Source organism: Mobula birostris, chromosome 4 (assembly GCF_030028105.1).
Source record: "Mobula birostris isolate sMobBir1 chromosome 4, sMobBir1.hap1, whole genome shotgun sequence".
NCBI lineage: Eukaryota > Metazoa > Chordata > Chondrichthyes > Myliobatiformes > Myliobatidae > Mobula > Mobula birostris.
The window spans coordinates 92,135,079-92,155,729 of NC_092373.1; the positions used below are offsets into that span (position 1 = coordinate 92,135,079).

The window sequence follows — 20,651 nt, forward strand, 5'->3', positions numbered from 1 at the left end:
CTCCCCATAGCCTTTGACACCCTTACTAATCAAGAACCTATCAACCTCTGCTTTAAATACACCAACGCCACAGCTACCTGTGGCAATGAATTCCACAGATTCACCACATCTGGCTAAAGAAATTCCTCCTCACCTCTGTTCTAAAGGAATGTTCTTATATTCCGAGGCTGTGCCCTCTGGTCTTAAACTCGCCACTTCTATCTCACTGTCTGCAGACTCATTCAAGAGTCTGTTAACAGTAAAAGCTGTTCTTGAGCCTAGTGGTGCAAGCTTCCAGGCTTTTGTATCTTCTGTCTTGTGGGAAAGAGAGTATGACCAGCATGAGGGGGACTTTTAAAGAGCAACAGAAGGTAACTAAAAAGGCAATACACGGAGAAAAAATGAGGTACGAAGGTAAACTAGCCAAGAATATAAAGGAGGACAGTAAAAGCTTCTTTAGGTACGTGAAAAGGAAAAAAATAGTTAAGACCAAAATTGGGCCCTCGAAGACAGAAGCGGGTGAATTTATTATGGGGAACAAGGAAGTGGCAGACGAGTTGAACATGTACTTTGGATTTGTCTTCACTAGGGAAGACACAAACAATCTCCCAGATATAATAGTGGCCAAAGGACCTAGGGTAATGGATGAACTGAAGGAAATTTATATTAGGCAGGAAATGGTGTTGGATAGACTGTTGGGTCTGAAGGCTGATAAGTCCCCAGGACTTGATGGTCTGCATCCCAGGGTACTTAAGGAGGTGCCTTTAGAAACCGTGGATGCATTGGTAATCATTTTCCAATGTTCTATAGATTCAGGATCAATTCCTGTGGATTGGAGGGTGGCAAATGTTGTCCCTCTCTTCAAGAAAGGTGGAAGAGAGAAAACAGGGAATTATAGACCGGTTAGCCTGACATCGGTGGTGGGAAAGATGCTGGAGTCAATTATAAAAGATGAAATTACGACACACCTGGATAGCAGTAACAGGATTGGTCCAAGTCAGCATGGATTTACGAAGGGGAAATCGTGCTTGACTAATCTTCTGGAATTTTTTGAGGATGTAACTATGAAGATGGACAAGGGAGAGCCAGTGGATGTAGTGTACCTGGACCTTCAGAAAGCCTTTGATAAAGTCCCACATAGGAGATTAGGGGGCAAAATTAGGGCACGTGGTATTGGGGGCAGAGTACTGATATGGATTGAAAATTGGCTGGCTGACAGAAAACAAAGAGTAGCGATTAACGGGTCCCTTTCGGAATGGCAGGCGGTGACCAGTGGGGTACCGTAGGGTTCAGTGCTGGGACCGCAGCTGTTTACAATATATATTAATAATTTAGATGAGGGAATTAAAAGTAACATTAGCAAATTTGCCGGTGACACAAAGCTGGGTGGCAGTGTGAAATGTGAGGGAGATATTATGAGAATGCAGGGTGACTTGGACAGGCTGGGTGAGTGGGCAGATGCAGTTTAATGTGGATAAGTGTGAGGTTATCCACTTTGGTGGTAAGAACAGGAAGGCAGATTATTATCTAAATGGAGTCAAGTTAGGAAAAGGGGAAGCACAACGAGATCTAGGTGTTCTTGTACATCAGTCACTGAAAGCAAGCATGCAAGTACAGCAGGAAGTGAAAAAAGCTAATGACATGCTGGCCTTCATAACAAGGGGAATTGAGTATAAGAGCAAAGAGGTCCTTCTGCAGCTGTACAGGGCCCTGGTGAGACCACACCTGGAGTACTGTGTGCAGTTTTGGTGTCCAAATTTGAGGAAGGACATTCTTGCTATTGAGGGAGTGCAGCGGCGGGACTGTCATATGTCGAAAAATTGGAGCGACTGGGCTTGTATACGCTGGAATTTAGAAGGCTGAGAGGAGATCTTATTGAAACATATAATATTATTAAGGGATTGGACACGCTAGAGGCAGGAAGCATGTTCCCGCTCATGGGTGAGTCCAGAACCAGAGGACACAGTTTAAGAATAAGGGGTAGGCCATTTAGAACAGAGTTGAGGAAAAACTTTTTCACCCAGACAGTGGTGGATATATGGAATGTTCTCCCCTAGAAGGCTGTGGAGGCCAAGTCATTGTATGCATTTAAGGCAGAGATTGATAGGTATCTGAGTAGCCAGGGCATTAAAGGTTATGGTGAGAAGGCGGGGAAGTGGGACTAAATGGGAGAATGGATCAGCTCATGATAAAATGGCGGCACAGACTCGGTGGGCCAAATGGCCGACTTCTGCTCCTTTGTCTTATGGTCTTACACAAAGCCAATATGCATCCAGATAGGATGTTTTCTATGATCCATTGATAAAAATTGGTAAGTTGGCAGTGACATGCCAAATTTCTTTAGCCTCCTAAGGAAGTAGAGGCAGGATGAGCTTTCTCAGTTGTCTCCATATGCTAGTACTAGAACAATCTATCGGTGATGTTCAGTCCTAGGAACCTGAAGCTCTCAACACTCTCACCTTTGATGCAGACAGGTGCATGTGCACTGCCCCTCTTCCTGAAGTTAATGACCAGCTCTTTTGTTTTGCTGACATTGAGTGAAATATTGTTGTCATAGCACCACACTAGTAAATTCTCTAGTTCTTTCCTGTACTCTAATTGATCATTATTTGAAATGCAGACTACTTTGCTGTTATCATCTGCAAACTAGTCGATGTAGTTAGAGCAGAATCTAGCCAAGCAGTCATAAGTGTACAGGGAGTAGGGTAGAGGGCTGAGGGCACAACCACATGGAGCTCCAGTGTTTAGAATAATTATAGAGGAGTTGTTGATACCTATCCTTACTGATTGCAGTCTATCGGAACCTTTCGGAGTGATATATACAGGCTGAGTGAAGGGACAAGATCATGACAGAATGTGATGTAGACAAATTTTGGATCACTTAGAAAAAAACATAAGGGAAGAATATACAATAAATCATGAGAGATTGGAAAAGTGTAGGTCTCAGGGAGACCCTGGTGGTCTTGCATGTAAATCACTGAAAGCTAACAAAGGATTACAAGCCACGGTGACTTTATTAGAGAGGATCTGGGTACCTTTAGAAATTATAAAAAGCCAGCTGGTGTTGTAGTGGCATCTGCACCAGACTTTGAGGCGAGTAGTCCTGGGTTCAAATCTTGCCGGCTCCTTGCATGTTTTCCATCTGTGTAGGGTTGAGCATTGAGCTAGCAACTGAGTCTCGTAAAAAAACAAATGCTAAAGAAATGGCTATTGCTGCCCGATACGCCACAATGTGTGGAGAGGAATAACAAGAAATTATATAGGGCGCCATTGGAATCAATCCTCGGTCAGTGAAGATTGCTAACAACAATGGCACTGTAGCATAATGCTTAGCACAACACTTTACAACAGCAGCAATCAGGGTTCAATTCCTATTGCTGTCTGTAAGGAGTTTATACATTCTCCTCCTGAGCATGTGGATTTCCTCCAGGTGCTCCAGTTTCCTCCAACATTCCAAAGACATATGGGTTAGGGTTAGGCTTAGTAAGTTGTGGGCATGCTATGTTGCCACCGGAAGCGTGAAGGCACTTGCAGGCTGCCCAGCACATCCTTGGACTATGGTGGTCATTGATGCAAAAAGACGCATTTCACTGTATGTTTCAATGTTTTGATGCACACGTAATAAATAAAGCTAATCTTCTTGCTGACCATCAACGCAGATGCACCTCAAGTCTGTGTGCTTAGCCCATTACTGTATTCCCAAAGGGGAAAAAAGATTATGAGAGAAAACTGGCAGGGAACATAAAAACTGACTGTAAAAGCTTTTATAGATATGTGAAAAGAAAAAGATTGGTTAAGACAAATGTAGGTCCCCTACAGACAGAAACAGGTGAATTCATTATGGGGAGCAAGGACATGGCAGAACAATTGAATAACTACTTTGGTTCTGTCTTCACTAAGGAGGACATAAATAATCTTCCGGAAATAGTAGGAGACAGAGAGTCCAGTGAGATGGAGGAACTGAGGGAGATATATGTTAGTAGGGAATTTCTTCGGCTCTTCAACTTTTCGACCACACTTTGACTCAGACTCGCTATCACAGCCATATATCCTTTCTTGGAACGTGCCTCCGTCGCCAACTTACTCCAGTTGGCTTTAGGATTCGTTTCCAAGCCTCTCAATTTGGACCTTCTGAGGATCCCAGGTACTCACACTTTATTGACTCTGCCTCTCGCCGCTTCTCCCGTCAAGCTCTGAAGGCGACTCTCTCCGCCATGAGGAGGTATTTGGTGTCCTTATCCCAGACCCTTCCACACCTTCGGGACACTTTCTTCGCCGTCTGTAATGGTCCTACCCGTTATTTCGTCCTCCGTCGGATTCACGCCTGCAATCGCCGTTTTTTTGACTTTGTCATGTTAGGCAAAGATCGCAAGATCCTACATCTACGGACTCCAGAGCCTGCTGGCCCTGAAACTAGCAGGCATGAATTTCAGATTGCGGCCTCTGCCATTGATCTCACCGGCTCCAACACCTCAGGACATATTCAAAACCCGGACTCCAGCAACGACCATGGACACCTTCACAGCGATTGCGCACCCACCAACTGCGACGCCAGCCTTGAACTCCGGGCCAGGTCTTTATGTGCTGCTGCTGTGACTCCCGTCTCCCCTTCCCCCACCAATACCCTGCAATCCCGTCTCCTTCAGATCCCACCGTCAACTCCTGGGCCCTCAGAGGCCCCATCTTCCTCTCACTCCAACTCTCCCCTCTCCATTGACACCCCCAGCCTCCCCTCTCACCCCTCTGATCCCAGCTCTCATCCGTGTCGGGTCTTTACCATCCCCTCCGACCTTCAACTGTCGGAGGAAGAGCGCTCTGTCCTCAGTAAGGGCCTCACGTTTGTCCCCCTTCGCCCACACCTCAGCGAGTTCCGTGTTCACCATGATGCGGAACTTTTCTTCCGCCGTCTCCGTCTCCGAGCCTACTTCTTCGGCAAGGACTCTTCCACCCCCACCGATGACCCCTTCTCCCGTCTTCAATCCTCCTCTTCTTCATGGACACCCCGCTCTGGTCTTCTGCCTGCTCTGGATCTCTTTATCGCTAATTGCCGACGGGACATCAACCGTCTCGACTTCACCGCACCTTGTCCCCATTCCAACCTCACTCCTTCGGAACGCTCTGCTCTCCACTCCCTCTGCACTAATCCTAACCTTATTATTAAACCCGCCGATAAGGGGGGTGCTGTTGTAGTCTGGCGTACTGACCTCTACCTTGCCGAGGCACAGCGACAACTCGCGGATACCTCCTCTTATTTACCCCTCGATCGTGACCCACTAAGGAGCACCAGGCCATTGTCTCCCACACCATCACCGACTTTATCCGCTCAGGGGATCTCCCATCCACTGCTACCAACCTTATAGTTCCCACACCCCGCACTTCCCGTTTCTACCTCCTACCCAAGATCCACAAACCTGCCTGTCCTGGCAGACCTATTGTCTCAGCTTGCTCCTGCCCCACCGAACTCATTTCTGCATACCTCGACACTGTTTTATCACCCCTTGTTCAATCCCTTCCGACCTATGTTCGTGACACTTCTCACGCTCTTAAACTTTTCGATGATTTTAAGTTCCCTGGCCCCCACCGCTTTATTTTCACCATGGATGTCCAGTCCTTATATACTTCCATCCCCCATCAGGAAGGTCTCAAAGACCTACGCTTCTTTTTGGATTCCAGACCTAATCAGTTCCCCTCTACCACCACTCTGCTCCGTCTAGTGGAATTAGTCCTTACTCTTAATAATTTCTCCTTTGGCTCCTCCCACTTCCTCCAAACTAAAGGTGTAGCTATGGGCACCCGTATGGGTCCTAGCTATGCCTGCCTTTTTGTTGGGTTTGTGGAACAATCTATGTTCCGTGCCTATTCTGGTATCTGTCCCTCACTTTTCCTTGCTACATCGACGACTGCATTGGCGCTGCTTCCTGCACACATGCAGAACTCGTTGACTTTATTAACTTTGCCTCCAACTTCCACCCTGCCCTCAAGTTTACCTGGTCCATTTCCGACACCTCCCTCCCCTTTCTAGATCTTTCTGTCTCTGTCTCTGGAGACAGCTTATCCACTGATGTCTACTATAAGCCTACTGACTCTCACAGCTATCTGGACTATTCCTCTTCTCACCCTGTCTCTTGCAAAAATGCCATCCCCTTCTCGCAATTCCTCCGTCTCCGCCGCATCTGCTCTCAGGATGAGGCTTTTCATTCTAGGACGAGGAAGATGTCCTCCTTTTTAAAAGAAAGGGGCTTCCCCTCCTCCACCATCAACTCTGCTCTCAAACGCATCTCCCCCATTTCACGCACATCTGCTCTCACTCCATCCTCCTGCCACCCCACTAGGAATAGGGTTCTCCTGGTCCTCACCTACCAGCCCACCAGCCTCCGGGTCCAACATATTATTCTCCGTAACTTCCGCCACCTCCAATGGGATCCCACCAATAAGCACATCTTTCCCTCCCCCCCTCTGCTTTCCGCAGGGATCGCTCCCTACGTGACTCCCTTGTCCATTTGTTCCCCCCCATCCCTCCCCACTGATCTCCCTCCTGGCAGTTATCCGTGTAAGCGGAACAAGTGCTACACATGCCCTTACACTTCCTCCCTTACCACCATTCAGGGCCCCAAACAGTCCTTCCAGGTGAGGCAACACTTCACCTGTGAGTCGACTGGGGTGATATACTGTGTCCGGTGCTCCCGATGTGGCCTTTTATATATTGGCGAGACCCGACGCAGACTGGGAGACCACTTTGCTGAACATCTACGCTCTGTCCGCCAGAGAAAGCAGGATCACACATTTTAATTCCACATCCCATTCCCATTCTGACATGTCTATCCACGGCCTCCTGTACTGTAAAGATGAAGCCACACTCAGGTTGGAGGAACAACACCTTATATTCTGTCTGGGTAGCCTCCAACCTGATGGCATGAACATCGACTTCTCTAACTTCTGCTAGGCCCCACCTCCCCTTCGTACCCCATCTGTTACTTATTTTTATGCACACATTCTTTCTCTCACTCTCTTTTTTCTCCCTCTGTCCCTCTGAATATACCTCTTGCCCATCCTCTGGGTCCCCTCCCCTTGTCTTTCTTCCCGGACCTCCTGTCCCATGATCCTCTCATATCCCCTTTTGCCTATCACCTGTCCAGCTCTTGGCTCTATCCCTCCCCCTCCTGTCTTCTCCTATCATTTTGGATCTCCCCCTCCCCCTCCAACTTTCAAATCCCTTACTCACTCTTCCTTCAGTTAGTCCTGACGAAGGGTCTCGGCCTGAAACGTCGACTGCACGACAGATGCTGCTTGGCCTGCTGTGTTCACCAGCAACTTTGATGTGTGTTGTTAGTAGGGAAGTGGTGTTAGGTAAATTGAAGGGATTAAAGGCAGATAAATCCCCAGGGCCAGATGGTCTGCATCCCAGAGTGCTTAAGGAAGTAGCCCAAGAAATAGTGGATGCATTAGTGATAATTTTTCAAAACTCTTTAGATTCTGGACTAGTTCCTGAGGATTGGAGGGTGGCTAATGTAACCCCACTTTCTAAAAAAGGAGGGAGAGAGAAACCAGGGAATTATAGACCGGTTAGCCTAACATCGGTGGTGGGGAAACTGCTAGAGTCAGTTATCAAAGATGTGATAACAGCACATTTGGAAAGCGGTGAAATCATCGGACAAAGTCAGCATGGATTTGTGAAAGGAAAATCATGTCTGACGAATCTCATAGAATTTTTTGAGGATGTAACTAGTAGAGTGGATAGGGGAGAACCAGTGGATGTGGTATATTTGGATTTTCAAAAGGCTTTTGACAAGGTCCCACACATGAGTTTAGTGTGCAAACTTAAAGCACACGGTATTGGGGGTAAGGTCTTGATGTGGATAGAGAATTGGTTGGCAGACAGGAAGCAAAGAGTGGGAATAAACGGGACCTTTTCAGAATGGCAGGCAGTGACTAGTGAGGTACTGCAAGGCTCAGTGCTGGGACCCCAGTTGTTTACAATATATATTAATGACTTGGATGAGGGAATTAAATGCAGCATCTCCAAGTTTGTGGATGACACAAAGCTGAGTGGCAGTGTTAGCTGTGAGGAGGATGCTAAGAGGATACAGGGTGACTTGGATAGGTTGGGTGAGTGGGCAAATTCATGGCAGATGCAATTTAATGTGGATAAATGTGAAGTTACCCACTTTGGTGGCAAAAACAGGAAAACAGATTATTATCTGAATGGTGGCCGATTAGGAAAAGGGGAGGTGCAACGAGACCTGGATGTCATTATACACCAGTCATTGAAAGTGGGCATGCAGGTACAGCAGGTGGTGAAAAAGGCGAATGGTATGCTGGCATTTGTAGTGAGAGGATTCGAGTACAGGGGCAGGGAGGTACTACTGCAGTTGTACAAGGCCTTGGTGAGACCACACCTAGAGTATTGTGTGCAGTTTTGGTCCCCTAATCTGAGGAAAGACATCCTTGCCATAGAGGGAGTACAAAGAAGATTCACCAGATTGATTCCTGGGATGGCAGGACTTTCATATGATGAAAGACTGGATGAACTGGGCTTGTACTCGTTGGAATTTAGAAGATTGAGGGAGGTCTGATTGAAACGTATAAAATCCTAAAGGGGTTGGACAGGCTAGATGCAGGAAGATTGTTCCCGATGTTGGGGAAGTCCAGAACGAGGGGTCACAGTTTGAGGATAAAGGGGAAGCCTTTTAGGACCGAGATTAGGAAAAACTTCTTCACACAGACGGTGGTGAATCTGTGGAATTCTCTGCCACAGGAAACAGTTGAGGCCAGTTCATTGGCTATATTTAAGAGGGAGTTAGATATGGCCCTTGTGGCTAAAGGGATCAGGGGGTATGGAGGGAAGGCTGGTGCAGGGTTCTAAGTTGGATGATCAGCCATGATCATACTGAATGGCAGTGCAGGCTCGAAGGGCTGAATGGCTTACACCTGCACCTATTTTCTATGTTCCTATGTTTCTACACAGGATTGGAAGGCAAAGCATAGCTTCACTGCTATATACAAATTGACCAGTGGTGGTGATGACTCAGCATACAAGAACAACATAGGACAACTGGTTGAATGGTGCCCAATAACAACCTCTCACACTACGTCAGTAAAACTAAAGAACTGATTGGGGAAGGATGATGCACATGCATCAGTCTACATTGGGGGAATCAGCAGTGGAGAGAAACAACAGCTTTAAATTCCTGGATGTTATATTGAATCGTCAATCCTGGGCTCAGCATATAGATGTAATCACAAGGATGTCCTTACTTTTTTTTAGGAGATTAAGTGATTCAGCTTTTCACAATCTCTCACGAACTTCTTCTCTTGAAAGTATCCCGACTGGTTGCATTGTTGTCTGGTATAGCAATTTGAATTCACAGGAATGTAAGAAGGTACAGACTTGTGGATTCAGCTCAGTACATCACTGACACAACCCTCTCCACCATTGGTAGTAACTACAGGTGGTGCTGTCTCAAGCAACAGCTGTACATGGAAGGCACAGTTAGATGACTGAAGAGATTTAGGAGGCTAAATAGACAACTCCTACTATCCAACATGCTCAGGGTGTCCTGACGAAGGGTCTCGGCCTGAAACGTCAACTGCACCTCTTCCTACAGATGCTGCTTGGCCTGCTGCGTTCACCAGCAACTTTGATGTGTGTTGCTCAGGGTGTTGCAAAAATCTTCCAAAAAAGGGCATGTAAGCTAACATCTCTACCTTTTCACCACGTGTTCAATATTTCAATTAAATTTCACTTTTGATGACTTAAGATCAAAGACTCATGTCTCCGGTTGAGGGCATTAATTTCTCTACATTCCACAGAGGAACAACACTCCAAGTACAGTATCATCTTCTTTCAGGTCCTCAAGCTCAGTTTCATCCTATAAAAACATTTCTGACAGCCTACTATATGCTGTGTGAGTGCAACTGAACTGGCAGTTAGGCTGCTATGATGGAGATAATGAAGGTGGAGCATCACATCACAACACAGCTGAAAGGTCAACTGTTCATTTCCCTCCATGGATGCTGCCTGACGTGCTGAATTCCTCTAGATTCTAAAATCTGCAGTCTTATATGAAGACGCAGCTGAAGTTGCAAAATACAAGCACTCTGAGAATATAAATAAGTGCAAACTTTTGTGAAGTACAATACCAAAGAATTGATTTGTAAAATCAGATATAAAGTAATTACTACATTGACTAATAAATATTGCAGTAGCCAATAAATACTCACTCCGTGTATTGATACAGTGAACTATCCATTTACTATTGTAATAATAACCATCCATGTGTGAATAATCTGCACGAGTATTAATACACAAATTGGACTGCAATTTAAAAGAAGATATTCTGCTAATTTCAAGTACATTTAGTCGTTGATTTGTATAGTGCTGTGATTTTCAGTCAGTTGTTCACTGGTTTCTCACGAAAGAGCCTAACCTTATTCCATCAGTCCTCCTGACCTTGTCCCTGCTTCTCACAGGCTACTGGGTTCATTTTCTGACTTCATTATCCCTGAAGAATTCAGGTACACTGATTTGGCTGGATTCCATATGCCCCTTGAGTTTCAGATTCCTGCTGGTCTATATTATTCTATATTTTCCTCTAGGTTTTACACCCTTATTGGGGCTTCCGATTACCCATCTCTGTTGAGCTCGCACTGTTCCTTTCTTCTGGAATACTTATTGTTGCAGGTTTACTGATCCCACTGCACCTATCTGTTTCATTCTTCTGGACTGGGACCCTGGTGAACTTGGTATTACTATTGGTTTTTACAGGCTTCTCCTGTGGCTTTGAATCGCTGGGTTTTTATATCCTCAACAGGGAGCCTGTGTTGAATGGGCTTTGCATTTTTGATGACTGTCAACCTCCTACTAGGTAGTTATACCAACATTGTCCCATTGCTTCTAATACCAGCCGGGCTTCTAGAGTGGATTTCGTAATTGGCTCCAAACATCATACACTTTCCACCCCACCCACAAAAACAATCTCGGCTTGAAACTTTTTTTTTGCTGTGTTTTTTTTTCTGTAGGGTTTGGAAAACCTGTGCTATTCCTTCTCTGGGATCCCTCTTGGTTGATCATGGTGTTGAAATCCCTGTCTGTCGAGCTGGGATAATTTTATTGGGTTCGTCGCTGGGGTTGGGGTTTAGGCGTCAAATTTCCTTTGCGACGCCATCCACGACGTTTAAACAACGTCAAAGGTCGTTCCCAGCTGCGAATCCCCCTTTGGAGATGCCGCTACATCATTGCCGGAGTGACGAGAGGCTGCTCCAAAGGGATTCGGAGAAGGAGGGTGTGTCGTGACGCCAGCCGAGGCGGCCTACTCAGGCCGGAATCTCCGCGCCACTGCGGTGCATGCCGGGAGTTGTCGTTCTTTGTTCAGTCGTCAGTGGCGAGTGCGGGTTCGTAGCCGGCTGGAGAACTCCGATTCCCGGCAAGCTCCACGGTGAGCGCGCGCTTGCGCAGTCGGCGGGCACAGGAGGGCTGGAGACCCAAACAGTGAGGAGCTGACGGGCTTTGCGGAGGTTCGAGGCGGCCTTCGGAGGCGGCGATGTCCTCTTGGGCCTATATGTAGATATTGTGCTGCAGTCCTTGCCCTCGGAGACTGCCAGTACCGGCCCTCATGGAAATGGCTCACATTCGAGACTTCAGTTTACAGGTAGGAGCAGAGGCAGCTGCTGGCGTTTTATTGGCTGTGGCTCCTCTGGGTATTTTTTCGCTCCTGTTCCCTGTTCTCCTGCCTGGTAGATTGAGAGCTCGGAACTCCCATTTTGGTTAAGCTCAAATCAAGCCGACGACGGGTCTACCATCTCCAGCTGGCTGCCACGTGCGGCCAAGGGCTCCCGGCCCGATTGGCGCCCACCGAGGGGACGCTGGTTTGAGTTGGCAGTGCCCAGATGCCCTCCCCACCGCACCTTGAGGTAAAAGCCCCCAGCAGTGTCAGAGAACTTTATTTACTGATTGAAGCACCCCATTGTGTCTTTACAGCAAGAACTGAGATTTTTTCCTAAATTAGCACCCTAATTTGATAAATAGGTGAAAATATATTTGTGTTTTACAATTGATACTTTACAGGTATTGTCACTGTATCAACTTTAACATACCTGCGCCTGCCTACTGATGTTTGCTTGGGTTCTCACGATTTCAGCTGACCACTGAGGTGCATCATTCCAGTGGAGAAGTTCACTGAATGGTGTGCAACCAACTATACTGTGGATATATGTCAGTAGCTGGTAACAATCGTTCTCACGCTTGTGTACTGGATCATACGATGGCAGCTTCTTCCACGTTAGATTGAATAGGATCAGTTCTGTACCTGTGCTCTTCAAATTTTTTCATTCTTGATAAGGAATCATTATACAAGAGACCTTATTGTAGTCAGTGAATTTAAAGCATTGTTTCTGTTTGATCCTACAAATCAGCTGTTAATCTGATGAACACATCAGATTGGTTGAAGATGTATGTCCAAAGTCGTTTTTACTGCATTTGAAAGTAAGTTCCAAATACATTAAATATACCAAGGATGCCACTTTGCACTCTGCAGCATTCACTTTGAAGAAAATTGCTTTAAAGAAAAATTGTTATTGCATGTGATCTGCTGAAGGGATTTGAAGAGTTTATGGGGCTGAATGACAACCAGAGTTTCAGTAAATTACCAAATTCAATCCCTAAATCAGTCTGAGAGTGGACATGAATGTCATCTCAGATCCCTTCATTGTTGGCTCCCCTGTAACCAATGCTACTGAATCATTTAGTCCTTATTGATGGTGAGGTTAAGAGATGCAATCAGTCAAGACATAACAATCAATGATGTAGTAATTGGTGGAGCTAAAATCTTGGAGTTGAACAACTGAGTTTTGTGGAAACAAATATGATAATGCATGCAATATATATTTTTGGAACATTTAGATCTACTGTTAAGTTTTAAGAATAAATTGGATAGGTACATGGATAGGAGAGGTCTGGAGGTTATGGACTGGATGCAGGCCAATGGGACTAGCAGAAATATGTTTCGGCACAGACTGGAAGGGCCGAATGGCCTGTTTTCTGTGCTGTAGTGTTCTATGGTTGGCATGAATCAGGACCTTTGGCTACCAAGTCCACAATAACCCTAAAGTATTTGCACTCGTTCTACACTGATCACACTTCATTCTTCCCACATTACCACATCATAATTAGCTGACAGAAATAGTTACCACATACATCTGCAACCTTTGTGCTAACTCTTATCTGGTTTGAATACAACATGGCAGCTATTCTCGTGGGTGAATTGAGAAGGAAAAGCTGAAGCTTAGTTAACAAGCTCTGTCCAAACAAAACTGCAGTTGCTGGAAATCTGAAATAAAAATAAGTTGTTGGAAATAATCAATAGATGTAAAAGCATCCATGGAGAGGGAAACAAGCCAGGGTTATCATTTCAGGTTGTTAACTTTTCTCTCTCCAGAGATACTCAGTATTTCTAGAATTTTCTGTTTTATGTTAGCAATCAGTGCCTGTTTTTGACAGATGCACAGAAATTGCCATTGACAGTTATATATGATTATTCTGATAAATTCTTTTTACAAGGTATGTTAGATATTCAGTTTGGAAGATCCATCAATAGAAAGTTTCTATTGTTGTATTCTTTAGAACAATATTGTCCTGTTAAAATTATTGATTGACCATGTGTGTAGCCATGCAGTTTCATTTTAGTCAAAACAAAAATGTATTGCATGTAATTTAGGTAAATGTATATATTCTTAAATCCTTCAGGTTTTTTGTTTCATCAGAGTTGGAAATTCTGGTATGAATTTATCAGATACCATAAATTTAATGTAGGTTTTAGTCCAGAGATTACCTTCAATATTCAAGAGAGTGAAATGAATCATGCACTCAGCATCAAATATTATTTGCAGTTCAAAACTTTTACCACTCGTTGTATGCAAATGTGACTTATAACTTCATACTTTAAAGATCTGACCCTCCATTTTTACTTTGGATAATGCTTTTTAGTCTAATATTTCTTAACTAACAAATTTTTCTGCCCTTTGGTACTAGCTCCTTAACTAATAGAAATAAATCCTCCCTATTGCCTTCATACATTCTTATTAATATCTTGAAACCTTCAATGAAATTATCCTAAATTGTAGATTACCAGACAGTGTATTCTTCCGAAGATTTGAGATCCAGAGTAGCTTGCATCAAACCATTCTTAATCCTATACTTTGCAGTTCTTTAGATTTATTATCATTATTATTATTATTTAAATGATCTGCACCTATTCCTTATTGGTGTTTTAATATTTTCGCCATTTAAAACATTATCCATTCTCTCTGTTTTACTTCTCACATTGTTTTTATTGAAAATTCGACCAATTTGCTTTGTATATCATTATAAATTGAATACTTTGATCTACATGATCACAATTCCATTGAACCTTCTGCCATTCACACAAACAAACTGGACTAGAAAGCTATACATTATATTGTTCATACATGTGATTACGTGTAGCTTTACACAGATTTCTGAAAAATGTCACTGTTCATATCCAACCTTCTGACCATTATCCCAACTGTCTCCTGCCAGTCAGCCTTTTCCTTAATCAGATCAATAATTTGCCTTTAATTGTTTAAGCTTCAGCTTTAGCTAATGGTTTCTTTATTTAAAAAAATAGAATCATTTTTAGACATCCAAGTAAACAATTTTCTTGCCTTTGTTGATAACTGAACTATTAAGGAATGACATCTCCTGCAAACCCATGTTTTCTCTATTTGATTAGTAGACAAATTTCAAGCCATTCAGTCATTTTATCCTCAATTATAGACTCTAATAATTTTACTATAATTGAAGTTGGGATAATTGATCTGTAATGTTCTGGTTTCTTCCCCACTGTTCTTAAATAGTTGAGTGACAAACAGAACTAGAAAAAGGAAGCACATGCACATATGGTAAATTTGAAATAATGCAAGTGTAAGTTGAACTTGGATGGTATGGTGTGGTTGTCCCATTGTGACATGGGAACCCAGTTAGTTTTATAATCTAAAGCAGGAGTTCCTAGCCTTTTTTATGCCATGGACTCCTACCATTAACCAAGCAGTCTATGGACCCCAGGTTGGAACCCCTGATATAAAAGAAATGCTTCCTCAATTGAGAGCATACTATAAGTGACTTAACTATTGCTGTCCAATTTTCTCACTTCATTTCTTTAAAGCCTTTGAGATGGAAACTCTTTGCGTGTTGGAATTTGGCACACTTCAGTGTCGCTTTACCCTTCATTGTTGCTAATTAGGAAATATTAATTTTGAGATTTCAGACACATTAATCCTGTTCCTCCCTATAATCTACTGATGTAAAATAATTATTTAACATGCCTGCCATTTCTCTGTTTTTGCTTATAGTATCATAAGTATTAGTCATTGCTCCTAGCCACACAAATGAATTAAAAAAAACATTAAATGGATTGACTACTTCACTGAACAACTCTTTTCTGACTGGAAGGATGAGCTTCCAGGTAGCTGTCACTTTGTTTTGCTTCCAATACTGTTCAATCCCAAGGAATAGCACCACCTCTTATTTGACATGATACAGTTTTCGGGACTTGATATTGGATTTGACAATTTCAGGCGATCAGCACTCCACTCTTGTTTGTTTGTTCTATTGTACATTTTGATTATCCTCTCTATTTCCGGTATATTAGTTTTCACTCATCATCTCTCTGTTGTACCTTTTTGTGCCTTGTTGCGCATCTGGCGGCATTTTTTTGCTGTTCCCTTAGCATTGTCTGCTGTTTTTTTTAATGAGGCCAAGTTGCTAATTTGATGCTCAACCCAGCACAGACGGAAAGCGTGCAAGGGGCCAGCCAGGGACCATTCGCTTCAAAGTATGGTACTGACGCCACTGCATCACTGGCAAGCACCGCCTTTCTGTACCTTTAGTTGGCATCTCCACACTTGAATTATTCAATCTCTACTAGTAAGACCTTAGAAGTGCTATATCTGATGCAAGTATCACTTGAATCACCAAGTTATGGGAAGTAAACGTAGTCGCTGAAAAAAGATGTGAAACAGGTTTGCAGATTGCTTAGGCTGGATTTGTTTCCTTTGAAACAAGAAACCTGAGAGGATACTGCATGTATAAAATTAGGAAGAACCCAGATAACGCTGGTAGGAGCTGCCTGATTCCAGTTTAAATAGCAGAGGGCCTAGATTTTCATTTGGAGGGAATCAAAGCAGGAAAATAATCACCCCAAAAGGAGGTATGGTCGAGAACATGCTGTCTGTAGAACATTTAGAAATCTTCAGCGCATTAAAATGGTATTTGAAAAATCATGACCTGCATGACTGAAGATTGTGCAGCAAATGGGAATAGGTTGGTCATCTCTGTTAAGGCTGGCACAACAATGATGACTGAATGGACTTTTTTGTTAGAATTTTTTTATTTCTCTTGTGCTCCATTCTATCACACCTTTATCCTTTATTGTTTTCTCTACCTCTCCTTTGACATTTTTCAATGTCTTCGCAGTTCTGATAAAATACTCTGTTTTTCTTCATACATATGCTGAGCAGCCTGCAGAGTATTTCCTTTTGCCTATTTTTACATCCGGTGTATTGAATTTGAAATTACTTGGAAATTTCTTTCCATACTCTTGTAGCTCATTTGTACCTCTCCCAGAAGCAAAAATCTGTGTGGAATTCCACAGTTTCGTGTGCTTTCCTTTTAGTTCTGTTATCCCTATTAGCGTTTTGTTTTCCTTGGGGAAAATAATGTGATTACATCAATTTCTTTAACAAATACCTTCCTTTTTGATCTTCTGTTGTTTTATCTATTTACACATTTTATCTTGTTTACTGTTGACAATGTCTTTATCATTCCATTGAAGTCGGCCTCACCTAAATCTATTTTCATAATTGATTTCCTTGATTTTAAACACTAAATTGAATTTAATCATGTTATAGTCATTATTAGATAAAAACTAATGTACTGTTAGGATGTTAACCATGTCTGGAATCTTAATCAATCATGGGCTTCCATTTCCTCTAACTTGTAGTGCGGTCTGTTGCTGTAGAACCCTTTTTACCATGCATTCAAGAAATTCCCTACATTTCAGGAAATTTAAAGCCCCCATTAAAACAAATCTGCCTTTACTACATCTATAACTTGGCCTAATATGTGTATTCTAAAAGCATAATATTACGTATATTTGTTTTCTATCCATTAAATTCCCACTGTCTACTTACCTCCTTCCTGACATTCAAACTTCTTCATTCTCAATCTTTAAAATTCCTTTATTCCTACCATTTTCTCAGTCTTTACTGTAGACCAGGTTTATTTATTTTCCAGTGTTGACCAAATTTCCGTGTCTCAATATGTTCTTTTTACTTCATATGTTTGCTTTTTCTAGTTCAGTGTATATATCTGCCACTGGTTTAAATTACACATTTTGTTTAAATCCCAGAGCTCATCTGACAAACAGTAAATTATTTTCACCTGCTGAAGAGGAAAAGATTATTTGGATATTTATAACAAATATCCCTAAGGCAGTCCTACATTGAGTTCAATGTTGACTGGCAACTCCTGTGATGCTGCTGACACCAAATTGTATCGGTCTCTGCCATTTCTTTGGGTTCATTAGATGTGTGGAGAGGGGGAGCTTGCTACATGGGCAGCAACTTGCTCTCCATATCATACTGTCCATGCTTGCGTATCTAGACAGCTAGATGCAGTATCCATAGTCAACTCCTTCCAACAGAGGCCTCAGCAGCAACAGCTCAGCCAGGTGTATTGGAAGCTGCCTCTATTCATTGAGAAATTTCATTTTTATTGAGCAACAGCAGTGAATATTAAGATGAAGCTGACAGATAGGGGCTTGGTTTTATTGGAGAGATGGTTGACATTTATTGTCAAGGAGATATATCAGCAAAAATAATTCCCTTTTGTCTTGCATGGAAAAATCATCTTTTATCATTCTAAATGAAAAAATCAGTCCCTGAAAATGTTCTGCTTTAAAATGAAAAGCTCAATCCCAGCTATGATCCATTTTACCTAGGGGAGCAAGTATGTGGAGGTAGAATTACTGACCTGACCTGCTTTATAATTAACTAGTTTCCTAAGTAGATTATGTCCTTCTAAGGAAGTTTAATGTGATTTAGCAGGTTAATAAGAAATTATTCACAAAACTATTTGGATTTAGAAGCAGTAAATTACTTCCAGCTCCCAATGTCAAGGAAACCTTCAGCTTTACTAACATCTTCCCAATCCAATATAAAAGCAATTTATGTTTTTATCATAGTCACCAAAATATTTAATAACTTTGAAGATAACCAACTGAACAGATTTACCATTGTAGGTAACGTGGTTGAATGTTAAAAAAATCAAAGCATTTGAAGTTTAGCAGGGAATCATCAAGGTAAAATTAGCAATTTCAGTCATATGGTACAAACGTTTGTAGATATAAAGTACGTATTATTCTGTGCATGTATCAATACAATTTCTGCTGTTTTTTAGTACATTTTGGATGCATTACACTATCCATTTGCTTAGGTTATTGATTCCTAGTCTATACAAACCAGGGTCTTCAAATTACAAAGTTATTTGTTGTTTTGATGTCACATTTGCTGTGGTTTCTTAGTACATTGGTTTTTGTTAATTCCTGTGTGGACCTTGGATGGCAGACTCTGGTTGCGAGTGCAGTTCCCCTTTAAGTGGAGACAGCATGCCAGTCTTCAAGTACAATTGAAACACGAAGGCCTTAGAACCTTATTCCTTTCTATACTACTGGCAAATATAAAGTCTATAGGAAAATAAAATTGAAGACCTCAAAGCAAAATTTTAATACCAGAGGGACATCAGGGAATGCTGTGTACTTTGCTTCATAGAAACATTGCTTACATTTACAACACAGCACTGCAGCCCAATGGCTTCACCATTCACTCTGATGTCTGAGTCAGTTGAGTCTCTTAAAGATAGAGGAGGTGGAGTATGTTTGATGATTAACTCATTATGGTGCACAGTCCTCACCTGACCTGGAACATCTTAGTCAAATGTCTTAACTTTTTATCTTCCAAGGGAGTCTTCTGAGTTTTCTGTCATCATCCTGGTAGCAGTGTTCATTCCACCTGAGGCCACATCAGACAGGCATCGGAGGAGCTGAGCACCATATTCAACAGGCGTGATACATCGCACCTTGATGCCTTCTCTATCATTGAACCAGGCCAGCTTGAAGAAGTCTCTGAGTAACTACCACCAACATATTACCTGTGGAACCAGAGAAGCCAACACACGACCACGGTTATACCTCCATCAAGAACGCTTATGTGCCATCCCACACCCATACCTTGGAAAGTCCAATCACTGGACTGTACTTCTGTGTCCAGCGTATAGACAGAGACTAAAGATTACAGCATTAGTGGTGAGAACCAAATAGGCATGGTCAAGGGTGGCAATGAGTGCTTACAGGGTGGCAGAAATTTTGTGGCAGGCAAGATGTACTGTTCAAACTCTTCTGAAGAAGCATGAAGAAACTGGCAAGATTGAGGACAAAAAACGCAGTAACTGGCCATGGAAACAGTGCAGGAGACGAGAGATACATCAACATGACATCCCTTCTAAATCAGAAGAAGTCCAGCACTGCTATAGCTCTAAACTCAACAAAAACCACTGAAATCCAAGGACACCCCTCTACAGTTTGAAGAAGTCTTTTCAGAAGTGGTCTTCATGGATGAGTTTCTGCCAAAGAGTCATTCCTCCATTGTAGGAAAGAAGGCAAGAGGCTCACCTATGCATAAAAACACAAGGACTATTGTGGTGAACAATGGCAACAAGTGCTCTGAACTCTAAAATGTTTAAGATTTAGCTTAAAGGAGTCAGTCCGTAGAAGAACTGAAGAGCACAACATTGATGAGTGTCTGGAGCCAAGTGAAGCATGGCGAATATCCCCTGCAGGTTTGGAGTAGGTGATCTGGTCAGAATTAATGGAGTCCTCAATGCCAATGTCCTCAATGCATATTCTCATCCATCACGTAATACCATCTGGTCTGATTGTTCCCACCTTCATTCTGCAGCAGAACAATGGCCAGGGTCTTTATGGACTATCTTCACTGAAAAGAAGAACGAGGAGTTCTGCAACAAGTGGTATGACCTCCGCAGAGCTTGGTCTCAACATCGTCGAAACTGTCTGGGATTACCAGGAGAGACAGAAGCAAGCAGGATAGGTAAAGGCTGCTGAAGAACTGTGCCAAGTTCTCCCAAGATGTTAGGAACAACTTTTTTTTCTTCTTTTTATGAAACTGCACAAGAGAACTGATGCAGTTTAAAGACAAAGGGTGGTCAACCAAATACTGATTTGATTTTTTTTATGGTTTACAGCTCTTTTTGGAATTTTTATTAATATTTAAAAACATTTCATTTCATTATTTTTCTAAACAGCTTTGCTTTACAGATTTTTTTTGCATGTGACTTTTGCACAGTAGTATATACCAGTGATATTAAACCTGATTCTGATTAGCATAGAACATAGAACATCCACAGCATGCTACAGGCCCTTCGGCCCACAATGTTGTGCTGACCATGCAACCTATTCATTTTCATGCAAGCTGTGAAATCTTAGTATTATGATGCATTGAAACTGTCAGCTGAGTTATTTCGATTTCTTTAATACATTAATGGGTTCAGAAGGGAAGTAATCACAAGTTGTTATTCAGCAATT

General features: G+C 42.6%; 1 protein-coding gene across 3 annotated transcripts in view; it reads left to right on the plus strand.

Moving 5' to 3' along the window:
- The first annotated feature begins 11,413 nt into the window (after window positions 1–11,413).
- Window positions 11,414–20,651, plus strand: part of stk25b (serine/threonine kinase 25b) — a 90,060-nt gene continuing 80,822 nt past the window's right edge. For 2 of the 3 annotated variants that reach the window (XM_072255750.1, XM_072255751.1), the window contains exon 1: window positions 11,414–11,627. In XM_072255750.1, coding sequence (XP_072111851.1) covers window positions 11,592–11,627 — 36 coding nt within the window. In that variant the 5' untranslated portion in view covers window positions 11,414–11,591. The remainder of the gene's footprint in view (window positions 11,628–20,651) is intronic. The other variant, XM_072255749.1, reaches the window with a different exon arrangement.